The following is a 23123-nucleotide window of genomic DNA, read 5'->3' as shown; positions in this document are numbered from 1 at the left end:
AGTTAAATCTGTGATAAATTTAGGGAAATTGCTTTGGCAACTGAGTGAAGGAGGAACAGGAATGGAGAGAGTTGTGAGGCAGAGCAATTAACCAGAAGTAGTACCTCTGAGGGATAGAAGTAGTACCGTTGAGGGATGATGAGGACCTGCAACAGTATGATGGCTATGGGACTAAAGAGAAGGAGGCTTACCTGAGAGATGTAAAGAAGATTGGAAAGGTAGGATTGTGAAGATAGAAATAACAAGCAACAGATTTGAAGATGTGGTGGTGTGAGAGTGAGGAATTGAAGATGATGTCAAGGCTGGAAACCTAGATGACTAGGAAAATGGTGGTGGCCTCTATAGTAATAAGGAAGATGAGAAAAGGAGAGAATTTTTGGGAAAAGATAATAGATTTTTGTTTTGTCCATACTGAGTTTGCCTATGGGGATATCCAGTTCAAGATATCCAAAAAGCAACTGGCAAAGTAAGAATGGAGCTCAAAAGGAGGGTAGGGTAAAATATATAGGTCTGAGAATCATCTGAACAGAAATTATCATATAATTTATGATGAGATGACCAAGGGAGGTTGCTTAGAGGAAGAGAAGAAGACCCTGATCAAAAGCTTGGGGAAAACTTATCATTAGTCGATGTGACCTGAAGGAGGATCCAACAAAGGACAGTAAGATGTTGGGATCTGATGAGAGACTGATAAGGCATGGAAAGAGAACCAGGGGATTACAGTGCAATGAAAACCTAGAAAAGAGATAACCTCCAGAAGAGGAACTTTGACTATACAAAGGTAACAAAACCAAAAGAAATATGAGGACTGAGGAAAGGGCATTAAGTTTCAAAAAAGGGATCACCATTAACTGTGGAGAGAGCAGTTTCAGAATGTTAAGGGCTAACATGAGATTGAAAAGAGTTTAGAAGAGAATGGGAGAAGAACCGGAGGCATTAATTGTAGGTATTCTCAAGAAATTTAGCTAAGAAAAAAAGGATTTAGCTATTGGGCATGGTTAATACATTAACACAAAACTGCTATTTTTCTTCTGAAGCCCTTGTCTCTTCTGGACAAAGATAATGAAAATACTGGCTCTGAAGGATTCTGTTTCTTGTCTAAGCTTTTATAATCCTTAGCAATTATTTCATCTACTTTAGGGAAATATACATTTTTGTCCTTTTGAATAATCAGAAACTTTTTGGTACTTAAAAAGCTCTATATGAGGTCCTAAATACTTGTCCCTAGAGGGAGGCAAACTTCTCTATTGTCAGACTGACAAGTAGAAGCCTCATTTTTTACCCTTCAGCAGGGAGTCACTCAACATAACTACTTATTTCTTCTTCCCTGACTCTTTCTGAATGATATTTATTCCTAATGGCACCCCTGAACCCACACCTTCATCCCTCAAGGTCTCCAAAATGTGTCCAGTTAGTAGTTTAGATTGTGCTTCTTATCTATAGCTTAGCTCCAGGAATTCTGAGTTCATTTTTTTGTTTGATTTAATTACTACTATATTGACACCGGCTTTTTAAATTTTCAAAATAGCAGTCTTTGACTCAGATCTTGCCCTAAAAACAGATCACGGTGGGTTGATGCATGCTAATCTAGAAAACCACACATTAACAATACCTATGTGATATTTTTATATTTTTATTTATTTTGTTAAATATTTTCCAATTATCTTTTTTTTAATAATCCTTACCTTCTGTCTTAGAATTGATTCTAAAAATCAATTCCAAGCAATAGAGAGGCTAAGTTACTTGCCTAGGGTCACACAGCTAGGAAGTGTCTGAAGTCATATGTGAAGCCACCTCCTATCTCCAAGCCTGACTATTCACTGAGCCATCTAGCTGACCCACTTCTTCTTCTAATTACCTTTTATTCTGGTTTGGGCCCTATTAAGAAGTTTTCTGGGACCTTGCTGCCTGCAAGAGGTGCTTTACACCTTTGAGTCCCAACATACAGAATCACAATTATTTTAAGATTCAACATTATCACAGCATTATATCTTTCCTTTTCTACAAAGGCATATATTAGCCGTGCAGCCTTCTATGGATTAAAAGGGAGATACTCAAAGGCAATTTTGAACTGCAATGAAGCAATCAGAATTTTTCCCAATAGTGTGAGAGCCTATCTCTATAGAGGAGTTTTGAAATTCTACAACAAGGTAGGATTGTTTTTTAACTAATGGAGATTAAGAAACTAAAGGATAACTAAAAGGCCGACTGTTTGTTTTGTTTTGTTTTCTCTTTAAGAATGAGTCTATCTCTTAAGACCAAGCAAGAGTTAGAAAAATTAAAAAATGTAAAATAAATAATGTTGATTACATTAAATTAAAAAGGTTTTGTACAAACAAAACCAATGCAAACAAAATTAGAAGGGAAGTAACAAATTGGGGGAAAAATCTTCATAACAAAAAACTCTGACAAAGTCTAACTACTCAAATTTTTAAAGAGCTAAATCAATTGTACAAAAAATCAAGCCATTCCCCAATTGAAAAATAGGCAAGGGACATGAATAGGCAATTTTCAGAAAAAGAAATCAAAACTATGAATAGCACATGAAAAAGTGTTCTAAATCTCTTATAATCAGAGAGATGCAAATCAAAACAACTCTGAGGTACCACCTCACATCTAGCAGATTGCCTAATATGACAGCAAAGGAAAGTAATAAATGTTGGAGGAGATGTGGCAAAATTGGGGCATTAGTGTATTGCTGGTGGAGTTGTGAATTGATCCAGCCATTCTGGAAGGCAACTTGGAACTATACCCAAAGGGTGTTAAAAGACTGTCTGCCCTTTGATCTAGCCATAGCACTGCCTGGTTTGTACCCTAAAGAGATCATAAGGAAAAAGACCTGTACAAAAATATTCATAGCTGCCTTCTTTGTGGTGGCAAAAAAAAAAAAATTAGAAAATGAGGGGATGCCCTTCAATTGGGGAATAACTAAGCAAATTATAGTATCTATTGGTGATGGAATACTATTGTGCTGAAAGGAATAATGAATTGGAGAAATTGCATGTGAACTGGAACAACCTCCAGAAATTGGTGCAGAGTGAAAGGAGCAGAACCAAGAGAACAATGTACACAGAAAATGATACACTGTGGTACAATCGAATGTAATGTACTTCTCTACCAGCAGCAATGAAATGATCCAGGACAATTCAGAGGGACTTATGAGAAAGAATGCTATCCACATTTAGAGAAAGAGGAATAGAAACACAGAAGAAAAACAATTGCTCTATCACAAGAGTGGATGAGGATATGATTGGGGATATAGACTCTAAATGATCACACTAGTGCAAATATTAATGGCATAGAGGTGGGTCTTAATCAGGCACATGTAAAACCCAGAGAAATTGTGCGTCGGCTACAGGAGGGGGTTTAGGGGAAAGAACATGAATCTTGTAACCATGGAAAGATATTCTAAATTAATTAAATAAATTTTTCAAAAAAAAAAGAATAAATATCTCAAGGAAATAATGAATGCATGGTATAACGGAAGAAAATTTTTTTTTGTCTGTATAGAATTAAACAGTATCACATTGTTTAAATGCAAAAATAAATAAATAAATAAACTTACATTCCTCATATTCCACAAAAACTTGAAAGAATTCTAGAAAACGTCCTAAAGTTATATAAAATAATGTAGGTAAATTTTAACAAATTGATAAAATATGAGGTTCCTAATCATTTCCTCTTTCTGTTCCTTGTTAGTTTTAATCACTGAGCGATTGAGGCATTATATTTTATTAGTGTTTAGTGTTGGGTAAAAGTGAATAAATACATCAGACACAGCAATGTAACATTGTTTTCTGCAAAATATGATTTTCTAAAATTATTCATCCTAGTCACCATCAAGGAATTATTGTGTTTTAGTTTTTATGACATAAGAAGAAATTAATATCTTTTTTGGCATATAAAATGAAGAGGAATGTATCTTAAGATATATTTTGTCACAAATACTGGATTTATCACATTTGGTCCTGCCAATCATGGGGCAAGTTCAGAAATTCTATTTGGTAATATAAAGATTAAAATTTAGGGGAGACTGAGGCAGGTAGAAATTAGTTTCTCTCTGCAAGTAGTATTATATTTTTTAGAGGTTTATTAGAGATTAAGGATTAAAGAAAATACAGGATAAGAAACACATGCCTAGGCCAGAGGCCTAGACAAGATAACCTCACATCATGGAAGAGATGCCTCTGCTCCAAAACGGAAGTCCAAAAAAGAGACAAAAGCCTTTGCAATCAGGTTAAATCCCTTCTCGATCTCTCCCCACCTCAGAATTTCCATGAGATTACAAAGCATTTTGGGGAAGTGGAGCAAGGAATTGTGGGGATTGAAGTCCAGAGTTCAAGTCCATTTTTACAGTAAATTAAAATTATTTATAAAATATACTTGTATTATTGATCATTTGAAGAATATCTGAGATCTCTAGAAATTCTGTCAATTTGTGTCAATTGATATTTATTTTTATATACAATGTATTTTACTGGATTACTATGGGCAAAAGAATTCATTATCATGCAGCTCATCTATATGTATAAGCCTCTCTATGGTTATCAAAAAGCAGATCCAATCTGTTGCTAATATTGTACTTGAAATCTGGCATATCATTTAAAAACCCAGAAGCCCCCTAATGTGTTGGAGAACAGACAAACATTTAATAGTTTTGATATGTGACAGTGAAAGGAAAATATTGATGTTATCACAGATTTACTAAGGCACAAAATATACCCTAGATAATATTAATAGCTGATAGATAAATCAGAACTTCATGAAAGTTTGCACTTTCATCTTTACAATTACCATTTAAGTAACAAATTTTTTCTTTACTTTATTTGTTATTTGCATTTCAAAAAGGTTGTCATTTTATTTTTACTATATTTTATTTTTCCTCAATTACATGTAAAAAACAATTTTAACATTCTTTTAATTTGAGCTCCAAATTTTCTCCTTCCCTCCTTTTAAGCCTCCCTAAGATGGTAAGCAATCTAATATAGATTATACATGTACAATCATGTAAAACATCTTTCCATATTAGTAATGTTGTGGAAGAAAACAAAAAAAAATGAAGAAAGTAAAAGATAGTATGCTTGAACCTACATTCATACTCCACCAATTCTTTCTTAGGAGGCAGATGATGCCATTTTTTCATCACAAGTCCTTTGGAATTGTCTTGGATCATTATAATTCTAAGAATAGTTAAATTATTCATGGTTCATCATACAACTTTGCTGTTATTGTGTACAATGTTCTCCTGGTTCTACTCACTTCACTCTGCATCAGTTCACATAATTCTTTGCAGGTTTTTCTGACATCCTCCTGCTTGTCAATTTTGTATACTATGGAAATGTTGATGAAACTGAGAATCTCCTCAGTTTCCAATTCATTCCCATCCCAGAAAAAGCCACTATAAATATTTCTTTACAAATAGGTCCCTTTCCTTTTTCTTAATCAAAGGGTACGCAAATTTTATATAGGCCATTTGGCATAGTTCCAAATTGCCCTCCAGAATCATTGGATGGGTTTACAACTCCATCAATAATGCATTAGTGACTCAATTTTCCTACATCACCTGAAATATTTATTATTTACCTTTTTGTCATATTAGATATTTTATCAGTTTTAATTTGTATTTCTCTAATCAATAATGATTTCAAGCATTTTTTTTCAAATACCTGTATATAACTTTGATTTTTTCTTCCTGAAAACTGCCTGTTCATATTCTTTAACCATTTACTGATTGGGGCATGACTTGTATTTATATACATTTGACTAAGTTCTCTATATAAGGTCAATTATATTAATAGTTTTCCTAACATTGAACCAGCCCCACATTCCTGGTATAAATCCCACCAGGTCATAGTGTATAATCTTTGTGATATTTATGTTATTTCCTTGCCAGAATTTTATTTTAAAGTTTTGTATCAATGTTTATTAGGGAAATCAGTCTACAGTTTTCTTATTCTGCTTTTGCTTGTCCTAGTTTAGGGATCAGCACCATATCTGTACTGCAAAAGAAATTTGATAGGATTACTCCTTTGCTTATTTTTCCAAATAGTTTATATAGTACTGGGTTTAATTACTGTTCTTTAAATATTTCATAGAATTTCTGTAGGAACCCATCTGGCCCTAGGGAATTTTTCTTAGAGAGTTCATTGATGGCTTGTTCAATTTATTTTTCTGAAATGGGGTTAAGTATTAGATTTCCTCTTCTGTTAATCTGGACAATTTATATTTTTATTAGTATTCATCCATTCCTTTTAGATTGTCAGATTGATTGGCACATAATGGATTAAATAGCTCCTGAAAATTGCTTTAATTCCCTTTTCATTAGTGGATGAAATCACTTTTTATTTCTGATTCTTCCTTTTTTCTTTTTCTTAATCAAAATAACCAAATATTAGCCAAATCAAATATTTTATTGGAGATGTTCCAAAAAATAGTTTCTAGTTTTACTTATTAGCTCAGTAATTTTCTTACTTTCATTTTATTAATCTCTCCTTTAATTTTTAGGATTTCTGACTTGTTAAATTATAAGATTTTTATTTGTTGTTTTTCTAGGTTTTTTTAGTTACCCGCCCAATGTATTTATTTGCTCTTTCTCTGGTTTATTTATTTAAGTATTTAGAGATACAAATTTTCCTCTAAGTCTTGCTTAGGTTATATTCCAGAAGTATTAGTATTGTTGTCTCATTATTATCTTTCTCTTTAATAAAATTATTTACTATTTCTATGATTTGTTCTTTGACTCACTTATTCTTTAGAATTAAATTATTTAGCTTCTATTAATTTTAATCTCTTTATATAGATCTTTATTGAATATAATTTTATTAAATTATGGTCTAAAATGATGCATTTAGTATTTCTAATATTCTTCATTTGGTTGTGTGGTTTTTAATATCCTAAAACATTTTTTGTGCATGTGCCATGTACTGCTAAGGGAAATGTATAACCCTTTTTCTTCCCTTTCAGTTTTCTCCAGAAGCCTATCTTATCTAACTTTTCTAAAATTCTATTCACCTCCTTAACTTCTTTTTTGATTTTTTAGTTAGATTTACTTAGTTCTGAAAGGAGAAAATTAAAGTACCCCCACTAGTATAGTTTTACTATTTCTTCCTGTAACTCATTTAATTTCTTCTTTAAAGAGTTGGATACTATACCATTTGGTGCATATATACCTACTATTGATACAAAATCTATGGTAATTTTTAGCAAGATATGTTTTTCTTCTTTATCTCTTTTAATTAGATCTATTTTTCTTTTTTCTTTGTGTGAGGTCATGATTGCTACCTCTGCTTTTTTTACTTTGGCTGAAGCCTAATATATTCTGCTTCAGCCCTTTAACTTTACTCTGTTTCTCTGTTCTTCAAATATGTTTCTTCTAAACAACATATTGTAGAATTCTAGTTTTTAATCCATTCTGCTATCCACTTCCATTTTGTGAGTGAATTTATCCCCTTCACATTTATAGTTATGATAATCGTGTATTTCCCACCATCCCATTGATCTTTCTTTCTCTCCTCCCTTTCACCCTGTCTCTCCTCATAACTCCCCCAATCCACCCTCCCTTCTATCAGCCTCCCCCTTCTTGTCACTTCCTACTTCCCTATAGGATAAGATAGATTTCTCTATCCAACTAAATGTGTATATTATTTCCTCTTTGAGCCAATTCTAACATGAGTAGAGGTTTAAGTGTTGCTCAGCACACACCATCTTTCTCTGTTCTCTTTCATATGAGTTAATTTACCCCATTCTATCCCTCCCATCTGTTTTCTCCCAGTGCAATCCCAGCTTATTACCCCTTAATTTTTTTCCTAGATCTCATTCTGTCATAGTCAACTCAAAATGCAACCTCTGTCTGTATATGTATGTTCCTTATAATTGCCCAAATAGTAATAAAGTTCTTAGATTACAAACATCATTTTCTCATATAGAAATATAAACATTTCAAACTTATTGAATTCCTTGTGGTTTCACTTTCTTGTTTACCTTTTTATTCTTAAGTCTTGTGTTTAAAGATCAGATTTTCTGTTCAGCTCTGCTCTTTTCATTAGAAGTGCTTGGAAGCCCTTAGTTTCATTAAATATCCATTTCTTTCTCTTGAAGGAGTGCTTTCAATTTCTGTTTTACTCTCTTGTTCTAGGAAATCAGTACAGTTTTCCTTGATAATTTCTTGAACTATAATGTCCAGGTTCTTTTTCTGATCTTTGCTTTCAAGGAGTTCAGTAATTAGTAAATTATCTCCCTATATCTATTTTCCAGGTGAGTTGTTTTTCCAATGAGATATTTCACATTTTCTTCCTTTTTTTATCTTTTGATTTTGTTTGATCATTTCTTGATGTTTCATAGTCATTAATTTCCACTTTTCCAATTCTAGTTTTCTTTTTTTAATCATTTAAAAAGACATTTATTTAAAAATTTTTTTAATCAAGTTCACAGTTGAAAAGTTAAGAACACTTGCTCTGGAATGTTCCCCTCAATATTTTCTTCCCCAAGCAAATGCCCCAGTTCCATAGCCAATTCCATAGGGAGTCAGCATTGTAAAGTCAAGGAATATTATACTTATAATAAAATAATCTGATTCCAGGCCCATCTCTATTATTTAATGACTATATAACCCAGGGTAAATCCTGCATATCTGTGGTCTTCAGTTTCTTCATCTGTAAAATGAGGATATTATTTCCTTTCCATCCTACTTATTCTCCTCTAGACATTCTTTCTTGAAATGTGATACTCAGAATTGAAGAAAATAGTGTGGTATAACCACCTCTTTGTACAGTAGGACCATTCCTTTCCTGATCTATTTGGAGAGATTCAGAAGGTTAATAACCCATATCCTCAAGGCACTTAAAATTTATTTTCAACTTTTTACATCCTTCCCTTCACAATTTTCTTCTGGCCTTTGCTTTCTCCCAAGATAGCTTGTACAAAATGGGAGATATTATGAGAGCACTGACAGTATTTTTCCATTAGGTACCCTCTTTCCTGCAGGGGTCTAGTTTCAGCATTGGACCAGTAGCTCAGATTACAGGAGACTGAAGCTTTGGATTGCTGGGTCAGTGACTACTTCATAAATGGTAGAAATGTGCAGTGGAATTATTGATTTCCACCTGATTCTGTGTATCTTTTGATGAACATATCTAGCCTTGTACACCTCTCCTGTAAGTCCACTTCTATCACCTTGCAATTCAGTCCTGCACACTGATTAACTGCTGCATAAGGCACATAGATCTGAATACTATACTTTTGTTAATTCAACTTAAGTTTGCATTAGTTTTTTAATTCCATTTTTAAATGTTTTTTCCATGGTTACATGATTTATTTTCTCTTTCTCCCCTCTTCCCTTCCTACCTCCTGGAGCTGAAAAGCAATTCCACTAGGTTACACATGTATTATCACTTGATACCTATTTCCATATTATTCATTTTTGTAACAGAAAAATCTTTTAAAACCAAAACCCCCAATCACATATCCATACAAAGAAGTGAAAAATCATATTTTTTTTCTGCATTTCTACTCCCACCATTCTTTTCCTGGGTGTGGATCGCATTCTTTCTTATATGTCCCTTGGGAAAGTCCTGATCATTGCATGGCTACTAGTAGCAAATTCAATTACTTTTGATTGTTCCACAATGTTTCAGTTCTCTTGGTTCTACTCATTTCACTCCACTTCATTCATATTTCCAATTCATTCTATCACCATTTGTTCATCCATTCTCCAATTGAAGGCCACCCCCTCATTTTCCAAATTTTTGCCACCACCAAATGCAATTATGAATATTTTTGTACTACCAATTCTAATTTTAAGGAATTATTCAGTGAACTTTAATACCTCCTTTTCCATTTGGCCAGTTCTGCTTTTTAAGATATTATTTCTATTTTCTTCAGTAAATTTTTGTATATCTTTTTCTATTTTTTGTGCTTCTTTTACCAAGCTGTTGATCCTTTTTTATGATTCTCTTACATTACTCTCATTTTTTTCCAATTTTTCTTCTCTCTTATTTAATTTTTAAAGTATTTTTTGAGCTCTTCTTCTTGAGCCTGACTTCAACTTATATTTTTATTGAAACTTTACATAGTCATTTTGACATTGTCATCCTCTTCTAAATTTATGTCTTAATTCTCCCTTCACCACAGTAACTTTAGATAATTATGTTCTTTTTTGTTCATCTTTTTTTTGTTCATTTCCCAGTCTATTTCATAATTTTTCCCTTTGCATTAAAGTTGTACTCTGTTTCTGGATGGGAGAGGGAACTATTCCAAGATTCTTGTACTGTAACTCAGAGTCTTGCTGTTGGCTTGCTTAGTCATTGAATGCATCCAGACCATTCTCCCATCACACACACACACACACACACACACACAAACACACTCACACTGCTCCCCCCTTCCCCCCAGTAAAAGAGACCTTCCCTGCTCACACTCCAAGCCTGGAAAACTGCTTTACCTCTCCAAAATTGATTTGCAGGCATTTCCCCAAATTTGTAAGAAGAGGAATTTGTGAGAGTTCAGGCCAGTTTCTGCTCTAGAAGTTCTATTTTTTGAATTTTAAAATAGTGTTTAAAATCATGTATCTTTTTAAAGTATGAGTGCATGCAACACTATTACTTAGTCATATATTGTAGCAAATTATAAACATTAAAACAGTATCTGTACTAAAGAACATTAGCTATAGGCTTCCTTAAGTTTTCTGCCCTCTTGCACTTATGTAAGTCGTATCACCCTGTATTAAAAAAAATTAAAGATAGAACACTTCAAATGGAAATCATCTCAGAAAAAATGAATCCCTAATACAGCCTCAACAAGTAGTTGCCTAGCTACCTCTTGAACACTGTCTCCCCATCACTGGGTAGTTTCAACTATTAAAAAGTTCTTCCTTAAATCAGGAAAAATTTTTGAAGAAAAACTGAGAGATTTACTGGTGGAGGAGAAGACAACCTGGAGGAAAAGAATTGAGGGAAAGAATTCAACGATGAAGTAAAGACTTTGAGAATTTGATAAGGCAAGGGAAATAAAACAAATTAATAAAACAAGTTAAGAATCTAGTAAGAAAAAAGAAGATGTTGGGTATGACTAACCAGTTGTTAAAGGAATATTAAAGGGAATAGACTATAAACAGAATAAATGAAAATAACCTAGGAAGAGAATAGACTTGTAAAGGAATAAAACAAGGCAACAGAAAAATTACATGTGCAAAGAGGTAGAGAAAGGACATAAATAATTATTAAGAGTAGAAAATAGTAAGAAATTTAATTGGTTGTTTAATGTTTGTTTACTTTGGCTAGATACCTACTATTTTTGCACAAAATGCAAGCTGGTCTCCCTCTCAGAAAAGAAGGTAAAAAGAATGGAGTAATGTCTCTCAGCACTAATATTAAGAAATGACTACTGGGTCCAGAACTGAGACATATAAGGGACTCCTCTTCTGTGGATCCCTAGGGAAGTCTAGCTTTAAATGAGGAGTGAGGAATCAACTCTTCTCTTAAGTTTTTGAGCCTCAACTCTGGAAACCCCATGGAAAACTACTTTAAGGTTGATATCTTGGGATCCTTCAAAATGAGGGGGTACTCAGGGCATCTCAGTGGCATAGTGGATAAACATCTGGATAGACATCAACATCTCATTGAAAATAAGCTTCACATGCTGGCCCTAATTCTTCTGTCTCACAAAATGACCTCTATTCCTGGACACATTCATCTTTGGAAATATCCATAAATACTCATTCACCTAAGATTAAGGAAGAATAAAAGAGAAAGCCCAAAATCCAGACTGAGGCTTACGTGGTGAGGTGTGCGAGATGAAATAGAACCCATCCAAATTATAATTACAAACCTGGAGTCAGAGAGTGGATAGTAGAAAATGCAGACTTTATTCTTACTCATGAGTAAGGGGACATGCCCTAATAGCAATGCCCAGTACAAGGGTGCAGATACAAGCATTTTATAGATTCCTGTCACAAGGCTTCCTCCCCTCTTTGTACAATACCCCATGATCTGGGGCCAAACTTAAAATCTAGGTGCAAAAGTCTATCCAATCAGAAAACAAGTTACATAGCAAAAGCTTTGGCTACTAAAGTCAGAGGAGATAAGGAGGCAGGATAGCTTTCTTTTTTTTCTTTTTTTCTTTCTTGAGATAAGCATTCTCTCAACTCAGTGGGCCTGTGGCTCTAACAGAATGTCCTTAAGAAGTTGTTTTTAAATCCTAAGCAGGTTTTCCTTCTCTAATGGGGAATGGAATCCCACCCTGAGAAGAACAAATTAATTCTTTTCTCTCCCCACAACCCCCCTTTTCCTTTAAGATGTTGTTCTCACAATATTACTGGAATATCTCCTTATAACAGCCAACTACAGATCTTCAGTAGTTCTCCTGACAATCGTCATGAGGCAAGGAATTAGGCAGGATAAGATTAGGAAACTGCCTAATGGACCAATCAGAAAGAAAACGAATTTGTTTTCAACTATTTTCATTTATCCAAAATAGCCATCCCTCATTAATCAAAAATATTACCTTTGGACAGTTACATAAGCTATTTTCTGAGTACCTTTGCCAATCTCCTTTCCCACCTCCTGTTATAATCATTTTGTATACAACAACCAGTAGCATTAGATTTTACAAACATATCTCTCTCCCTGCACACAAATGTTACCCTTAAACTAGTACTTCTTATTTCCTTCTCTTTAATGGTGTTTTAATCACCAGACAGTCATTCCTGAACACCTCTTTCCTCAGAAGGCTCAGAGAAGTTCTACTTTTCTACTCAGAGAAGTACAATTCCACTATCTTAACATCTCCAATATACCAAACAAGCTTTTCTTGTTCTATTTGCTCACTAAAAAAATTCCTTAAAACCTCTCTTTTTTCCCTAAGCCAGAAAAAGGTTAATAATTTTTAATAATAGTAGGATTCAATCAAATCCTATTCTTCTCTCGGGCCTGCTACTCGGGCTAGGTCTTGATGCTTTGGGTACTATAAGCACAATGACAAATCATAAATGGAAAGGAGACCCCTCAATGTAAGCATTTCAAAACCATCCAAGCTGTATCTGAAGGGAAGTCAAAAGGGAAGAGATCACTAATGGTGGTGTCTCCCCCTTTTTAATCTTCAGTCCTCCTACTCTGATCAATAAGTAGAGGACCTTGACATCTCCAAGTAACGAAGCCTTCAGCAGTGGCAGAACATTGCATTAGAATGCAATAAAGATATGAGTGGTGTTTTCCTTAATCATTGAAGTCAAAACACATGCACAAAAAAACAATTAAGAAAGTACTATCTAAAAATGAAATTTGGATTTCTGGACCACATCTTAAAATACAGTAGGCTCCTGGACAGGAACAGAAAGCAACGAAAGTTGTCTTACAAATCTGTTTTGTTGTTGTTGCTTTTTTTTTAATTTAAGAGGGTGTAGAAAGAAAATTGCCTAAGTATTTCCATGAAGCTAGAGATCCAAGAGGGAATTACAAAGAAGGAAGAATTTCTATTGAGATAAATATTTCGATTCTCACAGGAAACACAATACAAGAGAGAATCCAACTAAGTATGCTTTGTTTTGTACTATGTTATTTAAAAGTCTCATGACTATGCCCAAGGGGCGCTAAAAGACTGTCTGCCCTCTGATTTAGCCATACCACTGATGGGTTTGTACCCCAAAGAGGTAAAAAGGAAAAAGACTTGTACAAGAATATTTATAGCTGTGCTCTTTGTGGTGGCCAAAAATTGGAAAATGAGGGGATGCCCTTCAATTGGGGAATGGCTGAACAAATTGTGGTATATGTTGGTGATGGAATACTATTGTGCTCAAAGGAATAATAAAGTGGAGGAATTCCATGTGAACAGGAATGACTTCCAGGAATTGATGCAGAGTGAGAGGAGCATAACCAGAAGAACATTATACACAGAGACTGAGACATTGTGGTATAGTCAAATGTAACGGACTTCTCCATTAGTGGCAATGCAGTGATCCTGAACAACCCAGATGGATCTATGAGAAAAAACATTATCCACATTCGGAGGGAAAATTGTGGGAATAGAAATACAGAAGAAAAACAACTGCTTTGAATACATGGGTCGAGGGGACATGGCTTGGGATGTATACTCTAAATGGACATCCTAATAGAAATAGGTTATGATCAAGGACACATGACGCCCAATGAAATTGCACGTCAGCTATAGGAAGTGTGGGGGGAGAGGAGGGAGGGAAATAATGTGATCCTTGTAACTAAGGAATAATGTTCTAAATTGACTAAATAAATTAATTTAAAAAAATAAGTCTCATGACCGCACATGTCCATAAACATTAAAATTCTCATTTAAAGAAGGAGTCCAGGACAACCATTTCTTCATTTCACACCCAACTGTACTCTTTTGTACTTCTTTACAATGCCCAACTACCTTTCCTCCTCCACCCCAACCCCCATTCTCTCCATCACTATCTTTTAGCCTCCTTTTGGGTGTTGTCTTCCCCTTTTAGATTGCCTTCAACTGATTCTCTTTTGACTTGGCTTTTTTATTTTCTCACCAGTCTCATCATTTAGCTTTTCTTCAAAGAAAGTTCCCAGAATTGAAAATTATATTCTATATGCAGTCTAGTAAGAGAGAGTATATTGCAGAATTTGGGAGGAATATTTGTATCAATGGCACCAACTAGGCCACATAGTAAATTACCACTTTCTAAGTGCTAATTAAATCTGTGATTAATTTATATCAACTACTAAAATTGGGGAGAAAACATCAGAATGAGTATTCAAGTTGACAGAATTAGAAAGTTATTTTCAGCTCCTCAGAAATATACCTAGCCTCCTGAGGGAAATGTAGAGGCCTAACTCTGGAGACTTGACATTAATTAAAAGTAGAAACTGAGATAATACCATCCTTCCCTTTCCTCCCCACTTACAAATGCTACATGTGAAGTATTTTCAGGATAAATATTGGTCCCTTCACATTTGTAGGGATCCCTGGAGTGATTCTTCACCTGGGAAGTTAATTATTGGGTTCTCTAATTTCAGGATCCACCAGAGGAAAATTAGCAATTTTCCTCACTTTTAGATTGCAATTGACTATTGACTGTTTCTATTGTATTTACTTTCTGATAAATTATTTTGTGACATTCTTGTTGATTTGAATGTGTGTGTTACTTATAGCAGTTCTATTACTGTACCCTTCATGAGTATTAAAGCCAATATGAGAAGCATGTATTTTGCATCCCCAACACACTGGTACCTAGCTAATAAATGTCCATATCTTTCTTTTTTCTTTTGAACAATTGTAGGCTTTTTCCCTTATTATGAGATCATTACATTTGCGAGTTGGTCTAGAAATCTAGGGGAATTGGTCCTAAATGCTTTAAACTCTTTTCTTGGAAGCAGCTCTAATTTGTTTGGAGCTTAACTATCCATTTCATTATTTTCTAACTAAAACTATTTGTGCTATTTTGGGGTCAATTTGGATTTGTTTAGATTGCCTTTGAAGTGTCAAGAATCCATTGGGAAATTTCTATCTCCAAGACCACCTCGTGAGAACTTTCAGTGTGTCCACATTAAAAAAGGACCCCAGGAGATTTTATCCAGATTTCCAGTTGGATTCCCTATATATTTCATGAATACCTGATGAAAAATTTCACTATCTTTTGTTGCAGGGACAAAAAACAATTTTACAATAGTAAAGTCACTCTTTGAAAGGGGGTCTAGAACAGGGGGAAGGAAAGGTCAAAGGGATTAGTAAAAGAGGGAAATTTCTCAACATCCCTGCAGTCTAGAGCCTATTTGCAAAGAACAAAGAAAAATTGGGTTAATTTCTGATCTGGGGATAAGGAAGTGTCTTCTAGTTAGCTTTAGTATCTAACACTTATGGAATGAGTTCCACCTATTCTAGAATTTCTGTAATGACCAAGTTTACCTTCTGTAAAATGATTCTTAAATTATTTCTCCTCATCTTGTTTACCAAGACATTAGATTTTTATTTGATTCATCATGTTTTAGTTTTACAGTGTTTTGATTTATTTCAAATATGTATTATTACATCCCTAAAATTTCAAGTTCTGGTTACCACATTCTGTTCTTCAGGATTCTGCTATTTGAATAGTTCTTTTTAACTTTCTATTCTAAGCTATTTATTCTCTTCCAAGTAGTGTAATTCATTATCTCTTATTTCAGCATTTCTCTCATTTCTTACATTCACTACTAGAGTCCTTATGAATAACATATCCTTTTTTCTGGAGTTTTACTTATAATTATTGCTGAACTATTTTCTTATTCTTGAATTTTACCTTGAAAAGTCTCTCAAACTCAAATTTGTCTTTATTGTATAAAAAGTATTCTTTCATTTACTTATGTCCTCAGTTAGGTTCCTTGCATTGGGACCTTGTGCCAGGTCAACTCTATCCCTTCCTTCAATCTGGAATAAGATGGTTATACTCAGGTATTCTTTCCCACAGCAGTTTTAGAGAAAGATGAGGTTAAACTGGACTGACGTTGTGCCCCCTGTTGCAGTGTGGATGCTTTGTTGCACTATTAGAGTATGTTGTTGCAGCTCCTATTTGTAGTTGCTAAAAGACAAGTTGCCAGGTCCTATTCTCTGTCACGATCCCTTATTGCAAAGTTTAGTATTAAATGCAATCTCTAGCTAGGAAATTGCACTGTCTTAGGGTCTTTTATTTTAACCTAGTCCTTGACCAGGAAATCTTATTCTTAGGCTTTGGCCCTAGTGCCCTGGCACATCTCCTTCCTAGGAGATTGAAGACATTGCTCCATTTCTTGGCAAACTCCCTCAGCAGGAGATCTCACTGGCTTCAGCCCCATTTTTCTTGCATGCTTACCAACTGGGCAGTCCATCAGCTATGAATCTTATTTCCTGGTATAGTCTGGATGGGATAAAGGAGCTCATTGGTTTCTCTACTTTGTTTATAATTTCTTTGCTTTGCTTGACTCTTTTTCAGTCACTCAATCAACATGGATTTGTTAAACTCTGGTTATGTTCTAGACACTGGAAATGCAAATATAAAGAATTAAATGAAACCTACTAAAAGACAGCTAAGTACAATAGTTAATAGAGCACTGAGCCTGGAATAAGGAAGATCTAAATTCAAAATCCATCTGACCTTTAACTCTATGTGACCCTTGGCAAGTTATTTCATTTCTGTCTACCTTTCCTCACCTATAAGTGAAGATTATAATAGCACCTACCTTCCACAATGGTCCTGGCACATAGTGCATAATAAATTCTTTCCCTCATTGTCATAATTCCTGACATGATTTTACACGGAATTGGGTCTTTCATGTCATTGTCTTGGCCAGAAATGCAAAATTTATTTGTTTTATACCTTTAAAATCTCCTCTTCCAAATTATATTATGTTTCTTTATCACAATTGAGTATTCACTCCCTTCCCCTAACTTTATCCAAAGTCCTAACATTTACATCCCTCCAGTAAGTATCTCCCTGTTAATTTCTTGTCACTTCCCCTACTTTTAAATGATGAAAACATCAAGGAAGATGAAGATATTGTTTACTGTTCTGCTTTTGGCTGTAAAAAAGAATTCCAGCTGATATGAAGATAATTGAAGTCCTTCATTATACCATACCATGCCACTGTGCCAGGCTTATCATGTGTTAACTAAATTAGTCATATATTTCCTCTTTCTGTTCAAGGAGTCTGCAGTACATTATAATTACAAAAATTGCTTTTCTTTCTTCTTCCATTGATCTTCCTCCAAATGTTCTCCCTCACACTTCCCTACTTCGGTTCCTGGATATCTTCATATTAATAGAGCTTCTTAGTAAATTCTCTTGCCTTACCAACCTATTTCTTTTGTTTTTAAATCACCTCTTTTTCTATCATTCTCCTAAAGAGCCATATCTGATAACATGGAAATAAAAAGATGAAAAAAGCAGCTCAATAAAACTTACCAGCATCTCAGAAAGACTGGCATTATAGTAGCATTCCATCCATATCAGAGAGTTCTCATTTTATGTGATGTGAGAAATGAAATTCAGAAAGATAATGGACTTCTCTCAATGAATCACTAAGATGGAGTCAGGGAGCCTTTCCATCAAAACAAGTTTAATGTTCCCAACCTAAGCCCCATTTTAGATAGATAGGATTGAAATAGTCCTTGTTTGGATTGGATAAAAGACTAGAGGATGTGTAAATAGATAGGATTGAAGCAGATTGGATTGGTTGTGTAAGAATTTAAATTTAAGTTTTATGCTAAGTATGAAAGTTCTAAACTAATATTGTGGTAGTTGATTTAAAAAAATTATAGCTTAAGTCAAAATGACTTTTAGTAGCTTTATTTACAAAGAGTTGGAAAGAGTGAAAGTGGAATAATGTAAGAAGAAGTTAGAGAATTGTCTAGCCTTCCACCCTAAGTGCTACTCTGGTGTCTGGCTCAGCCCTGGCAGGGCTCGATAATCTTCAGCCAGAGATGCTGGTGGTATCTTCCGCAAGGGTTCCACCAATGCAACTTCCTCCAAGAAAGGAAGACCTCGCCAGAACCAATCTCTCCAGAAGCCAGGAAAGGAAGGCCAGCTACTCAACGGGGGATCCAAGAGTCTCCTCCTTCAGTCCAGCTCATGGATGCAGAGTCTCCAAAGATTAACTCCAAAGGAGAAGAAGTTCAAAGGAGAAGTCCAACGGAGAAGTCCCTTGGACAGGAAGTTCAAGACTTTTTATAGTCCTTTTCCCATATCACTTCCTGTCCCTTCCCTACTTTACAGACAATAATCACAGTCTTTCAATTTGCCTAGCACTGCCCAAGGCAGGTGGCAGTGGCCTTTGGAGATATGAGCTTACTCTAGTATGTGACCTGTTGCAATAAAATAGATAATCTATGGAACGATTTCTGGTTGAAATAACTGGAATATACTCTGGCTTGACTAGGGAGCTGCTAGGGGACACCTGAGGCTGTCTAGTTATAATGGAGATAGAAGAGAGATAGAGATGCTGCTAGAGAGATAGATACTGCTAGAGGGGTGCTCTGGGGTTTGCCTATTGATCACTTATGGCTAATAAGTCAAGATGTTTCCTATCATGTTCCTCCCTTCACCTCCCAGGTTCCACCCAGCCCTTTTGCTTCCCTTTCCCCTCCCCCAGTCTTAGCCACCTTCTAAGTAACTCAGGGGAACTATGAGATTTCAGAGAAATATTCTTTACTCTTCTATTCTCAGGTAAAGGGGTTTATTGGGAAAGATAGGACAGGATGGAAATTGAGATGAGAGGGATGAGGTTGTCCCTAATCTACAAGGAAGGGTTATAAGGGTTTGGGGAAATGTCAGTCTTGTCACATCTGTGACACAGAGACAGCCAGAGAGATGAAAGACAATGGTTAAATCTTCTTTCTTCTTTCAATTACACAAAGCCACCAACAAAAGTAAATTTCTTCTCAGATTAATTCCAGAAGCCCTCCCAAAGGTGTCTCTTGACTTTGATCAGAAAAAAGCCAGTCTCTTTTGTCCCTTGGTCAGTAACCCCAGAGAAAGAGAATCAGTTCCTCTCCCCTGGCCAGCTCCAACTGCCTCTTCTGGGAACATTCTGTTTGGAATCTTCCCCTTGATTGACAGATTCAGATCCTTCACCTTGGTCTGAATGCCTGGCTTGTCCTGGAAATCCTCTCTTTCTCCATGCCTCTTCGACACTGTAAACTCTCTGCATCATCATCTCAGTTCCAAGTGTGTGGGGAGAGTGTACTTGGCCTCTTGCTATCAGTGAATACTTAAAAGATCTTGTAAATTCTGCCCTATTTTCTGTCTTGTAAACAATTCTTTGGTGGTCTTATCTTCTGAGGTCAAAGGGATATCTATATTGCTGCTGTGGTGGAGGGAAGGGGCATTTAATAAAAGCTAAAGTGGTCTTTGGGGGCATACTAACTAGACTATAAATTCCTTATTAAAAGCCAGCAACTAGGGGCAGCTGAGTAGCTCAGTGGTTTGAGAGCCAGGCCTAGAGATGAGAGGTCCTAGGTTCAAATATGACCTCAGACACTTCCCAGCTGTGTGACCCTGGGCAAGTCACTTAACCCCCCCATTGCCTAGTCCTTACCACTCTTCTGCCTTGGAACCAATACACAGTATTATATCTCTTACTTAGTGTTAAGTATCTCTTACTTAGTGTTAAGTAGGGATGTTTTAAGTTCTTGATTTGTTTAGCTAAAAATAGGCAAGGGGAGAGTTGATCCTATCTTCACAGTTAAAAGGGTATAGGATCTGTAAATAAGATTAAAACAGTCCTTGTTTGGTTGGTTAAAAGGCTATAGGATATGCACATAGACAGGACTGAAAAAGTTCTTGTGTTGATTGGTTAAAACCTGATTGAATAATTAGTATAATTGATTTTGTAAATTGCATATTCTTATTAGCTAACTTTTGAGATAATATTGTAACTTAAGTAACCAGCCAATGGTGAATGAAGGGAGGGACATCTTTGTGTCAGGGACTAGGACAGAAGAAGACTGCCTGCTCCCATGCTTTGTACTTGCTTATTGGCTGTAACACTTGTGACACTGGGTTGTGAATACCATTCCCAGAAGGATGAAATAAAAGAGTCATTGATATACTGATTCTTTTGAGTAGATGGTCATTCCTCTCATGCAAATTCACATTACACAAATTCAGCATTAAGTAAAGAATTCTGTTAATCTTCTGCTTGGAGGGAATATATCTGGGACTTGAAAATTAAAATCTAAATCTTACACACCACTCAGACAATCCCAGAGTTTTGAAGGAATCATCTAAGCAATGCTACCTGTACATTATTTCCCTAATCCTAAGGAAGTGATGGGAACCTTTTAGAGACTGCATGCGTGTGCCCCACTCACCCCCAGAACCAGAGCTGCATGTACTTCACACCACTCCCTAACCCAATATAAGGGAGGGAGAAGCACTCCCATTGGGCTGCTGGGCAGAAGGACAGGTGAAATGAAGAATGTCCTCAGCACCATCAGAGTGGCCAAAGCACTCCCCTCCTCTCCAGTTCTGCTGACTGTGAACTGTCCACCATACCCCCAGTACACTTTCATTGGACTGCCTGGAAGAGGGCAGGTGGGTGAAAAAAATATCATCAAATTCAGTGGAGAGGGAGAAGTGAGCACCTCCTCCCACTCCCTCTGCCTTCCTAGTAACAAACTCTGGTGGGCAATGGCACACATGTTCACAGAGAGAGCTCTGCACACCCTCTCTGGTACACATGCCATAGGTTTGCCATCACGGTCCTAAGGCATGGATAATGCTTATCATCTCTAAACAGTGGCTTAAGCACCATTTCATTACTGGATTGGAGAAGCTTTGTAATGATAATGGCATTCCTTTCAAGAGTTTACTTATTTTTGATAATGCCTATCTGAATAATTTTAATAAAAATGTGAAAGTGGCCTCCCTTCTCCCACAACACTAACTCACTATTACAACTTATGGATGAGGGAGTGGTTAGGAATTTTAAGATGAATTATTTACACATTATATTTGTTCAGGTAATTTTGGCTTTGGGAGAAGATAAAGGCCCTAAGAGATTTTTGGAAGCCCTAATTTACCTTTCAATCCTAAATATTGCTAAAGCATAGGAAAATGTGTTAACCTAGAAAAACATAGAACCACCAAAGTAGTTACAAAAGAACATGTCTTTCATCAGGACAGGGGAGACAATGCTCTTATTGCCACCACATGGAATCCTGCACATAAACACAATACCACAAAGAGCTAAGCTCTGAGACTCTGGGAACAATGTTTCCAGAAAATGCAACAGGAATGGGAATTTCTATGGAACTTAGAACAGAATAAAAATCTTTGTTTTTCTCATAAGAAGTGCAATAGATGTTGATACTTTCCCTTCCTTTTAGAACCCACCCACCCTACTCCTCTAAAAACAAAAACTTTGGTCTTTCACATTTCAAAGACCTTTAGGGGTGGAGTAACTCAAAACCCATCAGATCTTGGACTCTACAACCCAGGATGTCTACAACCCAGTGATTCACTCATCTTTTAACTAGAGGTCTAAATCATTTATCTTGTAAAACCCAGGGATTCACTTCTCTTTTAAAGTAATCTACAACAAGTAATTCACTCATCTTTTTTTTTTTACTTTTAAACATTATTTTATTTGGTCATTTTCAAACATTATTCATTGGAAACAAAGATCATTTTCTTTTCCTCCCTCCCCCGCCCCCTGCCTGCCACCCCTTGGTCCGAACCCATTTCCATGTTGTTGGCATTTGCATTAGGGTGTTCATTTAGAGTCTCTCCTTAATCATATCCCCTCCACCTCGGTAGTCAAGCAGTTGCCTTTCCTCAGTGTTTTACTCGCACAGTTTGTCCTCTGCTTGTGGATAGTATTTTTTTCCCTAGATCCCTGCAGATTGTTCAGGGACAGTGCATTGACACTAGTGGAGAAGTCCATTACGCACGATTATACCACAGTGTATCAGTATCTGTGTACAATGTTCTCCTGGTTCTGCTCCTTTCGCTCTGCATCACTTCCTGGAGGTTGTTCCAGTCCCCATGAAATTCCTCCACTTTATTATTCCTTTGAGCACAATAGTATTCCATCACCAACATATACCACAATTTGTTCAGCCATTCCCCAATTGAAGGGCATCCCCTCATTTTCCAATTTTTGGCCACCACAAAGAGTGCAGCTATGAATATTCTTGTACAAGTATTTTTCCTTATTATCTCTTTGGGGTACAAACCCAACAGTGCTATGGCTGGATCAAAGGGCAGACCACTGCTTTATAGTACAGTTTGAGATCTGGGACTGCAAGTCCTCCTTCCTTTGCATTTTTTTTTCATGATTTCCCTGGATATCCTTGATCTTTTGTTCTTCCAAATGAACTCAGTTATGGTTTTTTCTAATTCAGTAAAGAAGTTTTTTGGTAGTTCAATGGGTATGGCACTAAATAAGTGAACTAGTTTGAGTAGGATTGTCATTTTTATTATGTTAGCTCATCCCACCCATGAGCAATCAATGTTTTTACAATTGTTTAGATCTAGTTATAGCTGTGTGGAAAGTGTTTTGTAGTTGTATTCATATAGTTCCTGTGTTTGTCTCGGCAGATACATTCCTAAATATTTTATATTGTCTAGGGTGATTTTAAATGGTATTTCTCTTTCTAATTCTTGCTGCTGAAATGAGTTAGAGATATATAAAAAT

The 23123-nt window shown here is 35.8% G+C and overlaps 1 protein-coding gene across 2 annotated transcripts in view; it reads left to right on the top strand.

Annotated features, from left to right (window-relative positions):
- Positions 1 to 23123, top strand: part of TTC6 (tetratricopeptide repeat domain 6) — a 307310-nt gene that overhangs the window by 233795 nt on the left and 50392 nt on the right. For both annotated transcript variants that reach the window (XM_016428372.2, XM_056811000.1), the window contains one exon: positions 2010 to 2150. In XM_016428372.2, the coding sequence (XP_016283858.2) occupies positions 2010 to 2150 (141 nt within the window). The remainder of the gene's footprint in view (positions 1 to 2009; positions 2151 to 23123) is intronic.

This window comes from Monodelphis domestica, chromosome 1 (genome assembly GCF_027887165.1).
Source record: "Monodelphis domestica isolate mMonDom1 chromosome 1, mMonDom1.pri, whole genome shotgun sequence".
Taxonomy (NCBI): domain Eukaryota; kingdom Metazoa; phylum Chordata; class Mammalia; order Didelphimorphia; family Didelphidae; genus Monodelphis; species Monodelphis domestica.
This window is presented reverse-complemented; position numbering and strand designations above follow the sequence as displayed.